Source organism: Ctenocephalides felis, unplaced genomic scaffold (genome assembly GCF_003426905.1).
Source record: "Ctenocephalides felis isolate EL2017-DRISC unplaced genomic scaffold, ASM342690v1 CF-g0.4_SCAFFOLD_03410, whole genome shotgun sequence".
Taxonomy (NCBI): Eukaryota; Metazoa; Arthropoda; class Insecta; order Siphonaptera; family Pulicidae; genus Ctenocephalides; species Ctenocephalides felis.
In genome coordinates this window covers 1-7,856 of record NW_020539564.1, presented here as the reverse complement: position 1 = coordinate 7,856, position 7,856 = coordinate 1, and the positions used below count along the sequence as shown (strand labels likewise).

General features: G+C 32.8%; 2 protein-coding genes across 2 annotated transcripts; both read left to right on the top strand.

Annotated features, from left to right (window-relative positions):
- The first annotated feature begins 277 nt into the window (after positions 1 to 277).
- On the top strand, positions 278 to 1,042 carry LOC113382252. Its single transcript, XM_026620755.1, has one exon. It carries the CDS (start codon positions 278 to 280, stop codon positions 1,040 to 1,042), a length of 765 nt encoding a protein of 254 aa, XP_026476540.1.
- Positions 1,043 to 2,115: 1,073 nt separating this feature from the next.
- On the top strand, positions 2,116 to 2,706 carry LOC113382251. Its single transcript, XM_026620754.1, has one exon. The coding sequence runs from the start codon at positions 2,116 to 2,118 to the stop codon at positions 2,704 to 2,706; it is 591 nt and encodes a 196-aa protein (XP_026476539.1).
- The last annotated feature ends 5,150 nt before the right edge of the window (positions 2,707 to 7,856 follow it).

Sequence of the window (7,856 nt, the reverse complement as noted above, 5' to 3'; positions counted from 1 at the left end):
TATGTCAAAATACAGAAAAAAAAATTTTTTTCAAAAAAAAAATGTTTTTTTAAAAAAAAATTTTTTTTTTCAAAGAAAAGTTATTTTTTGTCCAATTTATAGTTTCTCAAAAATCTTATTCTTTCAAAGTAATTTTTTTTCAAAAATGTTAATTGTTTTTAAAAAAATAATAATTTTTGGTACGGGAAGTTCCAGCAATTTGCCTTAAGGCACGATGCCTTAATTGCCTTAAGACAGAATTCCACTTACAGCTAGTTATTATTTGCCACACCACGCGATGGTTCGTGATGCTAGTTTAACAACAAAATTAAGAGTAGTTTTTGACGCTTCGGCAAAATCTTCAAATGGTCTATCTTTGAATGACATACTGCTACCGGGACCGCGTTTACAAAAAGATTTGTTTACCATATTAATTAGATTTAGGACATATAGATATGTATTTACGGCGGACATAGTCAAGATGTTTCGTCAAATTAAAATTAAATTCGAACATCAGGACTACCAGAGATTTTTATGGCGTGAGGCGCCCGGAATACCTGTAGGATGCTATAAGCTAAATACCGTAACGTATGGCACTAATTGCGCGCCATATTTAGCAATGAAATGCTTTGAAAAGTTAGCTATAGATTATAATGAAATATATCGAAAAGCGTCCAAAATTCTACAGTCAGATTGTTATGTGGACGATATAAACTCCGGTGCAGACACTTTACAAGAAGCAAAATTATTAATAACCGAAATTAACAATCTCCTAGCCCAAGGGGGGTTTGAATTGCATAAGTGGTCAAGCAATAATATAGAATTAATTAATGATAAGAATATAGGTGAAAATATAAATGTAGGGTTTGACAAAGAAAATATAATTAAAACTTTAGGGGTTATATGGCAACCTACATCTGATAATTTTAAAATTTATAACAACGTTTTAGCTATAGACAATATAAAAACCAAACGAAAAAATTTAGCATCTATAGCTAGTATATTTGACCCGTTGGGATTCATTACTCCGGTAGTCAATTCCAAACTTATTATGCAACAATAATGGAGGTAAAATAAAGATTGGGACGAACCGGTTACGAATAATTTATTAAAAAACTGGCAATTATTTTCGAAACAATTAGAGATTTTACAGCAGCTAACAATACCTCGGCAATTGAATCTTTTTAAAACAATAGAAAAACGCTCAATTCACGGTTTCGCGGATGCTTCAATGAAAGCATATGGTGCTTGTTTATATTTATGCGTAACCTATCAGGATGGGACATGCTCTTCAAAATGAATATGTTCAAAATCGCGTGTAGCACCGCTGAAACAAATTACCTTACCGCGTCTAGAGTTATGTGCCGCGCTATTGTTAGCACGCTTATTTAATAAGGTAAGCCATAGTTTAGAATACGTGATAAAAGAAAACGTACTGTGGAGCGATTCCAGTATAACGTTATCATGGCTAAATTCCGAGCCTTGTACGTGGCAAATCTTTGTTGCAAACAGAGTATCGGTAATTCAAAAACTTACATTGCAAGCCACTTGGAGACATGTTTCTTCCAAAGAGAATCCAGCGGATTTAATAAGTCGCGGAATCACACCGTTAGATTTACAAAATTCAGCCTTATGGTGGAACGGTCCTGATTGGCTCGCAAATTCGAATAATTGACCAAAAAAGTTTACAATTTCCGATAATATAGAATTGCCAGATAAAAGAAAATCAGTTGTGACACTGGTTGTAACACAAGAAAGCTCTTTTAATTTAATTTATAATAAATTCTCAAATTTTACAAAAATGATTAGAGTTGTAGCATTTTGTTCTAGATTTATTTTAAATATAAGAAAAATAAATAAAAATAACAAAAATTAGGTCCGCTCGAAATTTATGAATTAAATGAATCAAAATATGCAATTATACGGCAATTACAAAAAGAAGTTTATAATAAAGAATTAACTAAGTTAAATATTAATCAAGACTCGTCCAACGCTTTTGAAAAATCATTGCTAAAACTGAATCCGTTTGTAGGTGCGAACGATTCATTGCGAGTGGGCGGGAGACTACGGCGTGCAAATATTCCATACGATCAAATGCACCCGATAATTTTACCAGCAAAGCATCCAATAATAACAATGATTATTAGGCAAGAACATATGCGTTTACTACATGCAGGAACCCAAACTACTCTCGCTAATATAAGACTTAGATACTGGCCTATAAATGGTAGAAGAGAGGTTAAAGAGGTTATTCATAGTTGCGTCATTTGTTATAAATTCAGAGTAACAACACAAACGCAATTGATGTCCGATCTACCACTAAGCAGAATTAATCCTGTAAGACCTTTTTTAAACGTAGGGACCGACTACGCCGGCCCAATTATGCTAAAATCAACTAGATTGCGCAAGGCTCCTTTAATAAAATCGTACATTGCGCTTTTTATTAGTTTTGTTACCAAGGCGATACATTTAGAGTTAGTAACAAGCTTATCCACAGACGCTTTCATTGCCGCCTTAAGACGTTTCATATCGCAACGCGGTCGCTGCGCCACGATTCATAGTGATAATGGTACAAATTTTGTAGGAGCAAAGCACCATTTACACGAACTTTTTAAATATTTTAAGAATGAACAAGAAAGAAACAAATTAATTGAAGCCGTATCAGTGGAGGGCATCGAATGGAAATTCATTCCAGCTCATGCTCCACACTTTGGGAAGGGGCTATAAAATTAGTTAAATTGCACATACGCAGAGTAATAGGCAACACAATATTAACATTTGAAGAGTATTACACATTTCTAACCCCAGTAGAAGCCATAGTAAATTCGCGTCCATTGATAGCTGTTTCCGATGACGTTACGGATTGCGGATACTTAAGCCCGGGACACTTTTTAATTAATGATGTGATAGCCTCATTTACTGAGCCCCAATCAAAATGTAATAATGATATATTGAAATGTTGGCAAGATGTCAATAACTTAAAACATATATTTTGGAATCGCTGGTCCACCGAATATTTGTCACAACTACAAGGTCGAAAAAAATGGTACAAAACCAACCCCAATCTCAAAAATGGGACAATTGTTTTAATTGAAGGGGATAATACTCCACCTCTCCAATGGAACATCGCGAAGGTAATTGAGACAAAAAAAGGACCAGACGATAGAATACGAGTTGCAATAGTTAAAACTGCTAAAGGTTTGTATACCAGACACCAGTTAATACACAAAATTATTAATTAACGTAATTATAAGATTATTTCAATTTCAAATTTCAAATTATTTAGATATAACATAATTATTCAATTTTAATTAATAAACAATTAGTTGATAAGTTTTATTTCATTTGATCATAGCATTAAGGATTAGAGTAAATAATAATAATTATATTAAATTTTAATAAAGTATATTAAATTGAAGTTTTAGAAAACATTTTGAGTTTGATCATTATATAATTAATAAGTTTTATATGTTTAATACGTTTTAGTTCAAATTTTAATTTTGATCAAATATCTCAAGGCCTGACATAAGCCATGGTTGTTGGCGGTTGGGGCCCCAGAATGGAGCGAATTGCTGCTCCAATGTTCAAAAACTGCAACAACGCACAAGCAGAAAGCTGTTCGCTTCATACAGGGAAATAAAAAACATTTTACCCAAAAATATTAGGTATTATAATAACCAGTACAAGTTTAAGCGTCAAGAAGAAAGCACATAAAAAGTACCCGCTTGACGAGCGAAAGCAGTCACAATTCTTTTAAGTTTGTTATTATAATTAACCGCCCAACTCGCGAAACTAGTCAAAATTAAACTAAAATAATATTATAGAATCTTACTAATAAGTGAAATGCATTATTCAATTACAAGGTGTGTTTCAATATAAACCCAATTTTACATTTATGGGAAATGTCCCAGGATTTTTTTCCTTTACGTGAATATTATTTTATTATGATTAAATTGTAGTAAGTAGTTTGTTTGTAGTTTTATTTATATACAAAAACGTTAGTAAACGGGCTGCAAGTGTTACTAGAGACTCAAAATATCAACTTTTAAAATATGAAATGTTAATATGAAAATGCACTTTTTGGCATATTTTTCTCAAACACGGTGCTATGAAAGATCTCATTTGTAGAATTATATACTAATCGGTATTTATAAAACATTTTCTAAGTTATATTATTTTTTATTATGTTATTTAAATTCAGAACCTAAATGTGGTGTCGATCAAATAGACATTTTGTCGAATAACATTTTCCCCGTTTTAATTTTCCAGAATTTATCGAAGAATAGATAGTAATATATGAAGATCCGGGGTTAAAAAGGTCCACCACCGATGTGTCAAAAATCAGTAAAGTCAAAAACAATATTTGAAAGTAGAGAAAAAAAGATGTATAACCAGCTATAACCTTGATTTGAAAATGGTAATCTTTCAAATGGGGAAGATAAACGGTAATCTTTGAAAATCCATAATAAAAGTGTTTCTTCCATTGGTAGTTTTTTAGCATTAATTAAAAATGTAATTATTTTGTAAAATACCTTTGAATTTATAATAAGGCTGTGAACCTTTTTGCCACCTGCCCGTTTCAAATTTCCCCGCCTATAGGGTAAAAAGGTCCAGAAAATTTTAAAACACATCAAAAAAGCACATTTTTACAATGATGAAGTAAAAGGCAGTTTACTAAACGTAGTTAGATAATTGTTTGTTTGATATGTGTTATTTGTTGTGATATAATTGTTATGGTTTTCACAATATAGTTTTTATTTGCTCAAAGTCAAATTGGACCTTTGTGCCTCGCCCTGCCCTACACATGTACTTTTTATTAAATTTACTTTAATTTATCGAATGTTACTTGAAACTTTTCAATAAGCAGAATTAATTCATTTTTTATCTCTTCTCGCAAAAATTTGAAAATTTTGTATAAGCTTAGTAGTATTATTTACAATTATACACAAATCCAGAATCCAAAAAGAATCTGAAAAACTTGAAACGTAATCAATAAGTCGAAAGACCAAAAAAGACTTGGATGGATTATACTATGTTTTCTATAGAAAGTGTATAAATCTTCCAATTTGATTGTATTGACAAAATATAGACAAACTAGTAAGGTTTATTGTTTTTATAATACTGCATTGTATATAGCTTTCAAACAACACATTCTTATACACTTAAAGTATTAATAATTTTGATCTAGAAATTGTTTAGAATATACCTTACTTAGCAAAACAACGTTTGCCGGGTCAGCTAGAATATATATATATATATTATATATATATATATATATATATTAGGGTGGGCAATTTTTTGCATATTGAGGCACCTCGCTAATTTAACTTTTTACATCATTTGAAACAATATTGTAAAAAAAAGCATAACCCGCAAATGAATTTAAAGTCAGCGAAAAATTTAAAACATTATTTAATTTAAAGGAAAAATTGAAAAGTCTCATGAAAATTATATTATGACATATATCGAGTTATTCATCATTTTATTCGTAATTTTATTCTGCATCTTTCGTACGAACAAAGTTTTTTTTGTATCTTTTACCGTTTCGGAGAAAATCGATAAAAACTATTGAAAACTTGCATAAAAAATCGGATTTTTCTTAAAAAAGAAGAAAAAAAAAACAATATAACTACAAATAAATTTGTTTATATTCATTGAGATCTATAAAAATCAATAATACATATTTCAATACAAAAGTTTTAAAAAAAAAACAAAAAAAAACACCTAAAAACTCAATAATTCACTATAATTCGTATTGTCCATATATATAAAACTGTTTGAACATCTAAAAAATTTTCGAAAAAAATTTGTCTATCATAAGGGTTGCAGTTCGAAAATTTTCCAGACTTTTGTCTTGACGATTCACACCGTAACCCGGAGCGACGCTTCGCCGCGCAGGTCAAATGCACATCGCTTGGGACTCAGTCTTAATACTTACGGTGTGGCTGGCCGCGCGCCTACTATAGGGGGATATATCGCGTCGTATGTGATGCGATCAACTTTTGGCAAAAGTTCGCTGTGTTGTTCAGGCAGGTTTGAATATTATTCCCCGGTGTATTTTATACATTATATTCGATACTTTTAGTCTGTCAATTATATAGCGGCGTTACTTTTAATAATGTCGTAGACCGTGTTTGGAATTATATACGTCGTATATGTTCGGATATCGGTTTACGGCCGGGTTCTGGACCTTATTTATAAGTGTTCAACCATACTGTACAGCATATCCGCGGGCATGTGTCGTTGACGCAAAGACTCTTATGCGGAAAATAAAATATACAAATGCAATCAACTCAATACTCTCCGAGCGAGAATAAAAGTGAGTTATGACGATGAATTTGCCCCGAAGTTTCAATCTAACGAAGGGTAAAGAGACTAAATAAACCGGGTCGCAGACCGCTAATGTTATATACGGACCGCCGTTTCGACGGTTGTTTAAGGTCTAGCCTCTGTGTAAGCGCAGAATTTATAAAAGTTGCCGGGTTTAGACCGTCGTGAGACAGGTTAGTTTTACCCTACTGATGAATTGTCGTTGCGATGGAATTTCTGCTCAGTACGAGAGGAACCGCAGGTTCGGACGTGGTGCAAAGCTACCATCCGTGGGTATGCCTGAACAACTCTAAGGCCATATCCTTCTAGATAACAACGATATTTTGAGGAGTCTCGTGAGTCAAAAGACTCAATACAATGTGATTTTAGGTATTTGGCGCACGCCGTTTATCGCACGAGCCATTTTAGCCGTTTTTATAGCGGTCGATCATGGTTCACTAGTTCGATGTAGAGACTCGGAATCGTTTATAGACGACTTTTAGGTACCAGGCGGGATGTTGTATTTGGTAGAGCAGTTACCACGCTGCGATCTGCTGGAATACAGCCTTTGCTTGGGGATTCGTCATGTTGGCTTGGCGTCACCCCACGCTCTTAGAGCATAAGCCTTAAGCCGTCGCATTGCAGTATGACACAATCAGTATGACTTGACCCTCAGAAAGTTGTACATATTGTACATGTGATACTTCTTTGGTATCTACTTAGCTATTTTGTACAACGTGCCTAATTCAGCACGTTAGGCAAAACTTATCGGCATATTCCCATACTAGAAATATTCATTATTTCTTTAAATAACTATAAGGCTATATAAATAGTTGTAAAATTGTGAGAGTTACGAAGAGTATTTGTTTTTAAGAGAAACTTTTCGTATTTCTTATTATGAATATATGATATCTTTTATTAATTCTATATAAGGGAGAATGTTTTCAATTTTTTAAGTTCTTGGAAATGCGTACAAGTTACTAATTAAATGAAATGCGTACAAGTTGCTAATAAGCAAAGTACGTATAAGTTTATCAATAATGGAAAATGCGTGCAAGTGGTCAATGTGTAAAATACGTGCAAGTTGTTAATGTGCAAAATACGTGCAAGTTGCCATTTTTATTTAATTTTTGTAATATACTCTAAATCTATAATAAATAGTAACTCAGCTTGACCTAAAATCTTGCTACAAAACAGGTTAAAAACATTTCTCGGCTTTTTAATATCAGTAACTTACGGCTACCGTGAACTACATCAAGTTTTAGGGGACATTAGCGAAGAAGCGTAACCTAGAAATTTGCATCGAACAGGTTAAAAACATTTCTCGGGTACCGCGAACTACATCAAGTAAACTTTTAAGGGACATTAGCAAAGAAGCGTAACCTAGAAATTTGCATCGAAAAGGTTAAAAAAAATTTCGGGTACCGCGAACTACATCAAGTAAACTTTTAGGGGAATAAGAGAAGAAGCGTAACCTAGAAAGTTGCATCGAAACTGGTTAAAAAACATTTCTCGGGTACCGCGAACTACATCAAGTAAACTGTTAGGAGACATTAGCGAAGAAGCGT

Coding starts and splice junctions, on each gene's coding strand:
- LOC113382252 (XM_026620755.1), top strand. CDS start 278: ATGGTTCGTGATGCTAGTTTAACAACAAAATTAAGAGTAGTTTTTGAC.
- LOC113382251 (XM_026620754.1), top strand. CDS start 2,116: ATGATTATTAGGCAAGAACATATGCGTTTACTACATGCAGGAACCCAA.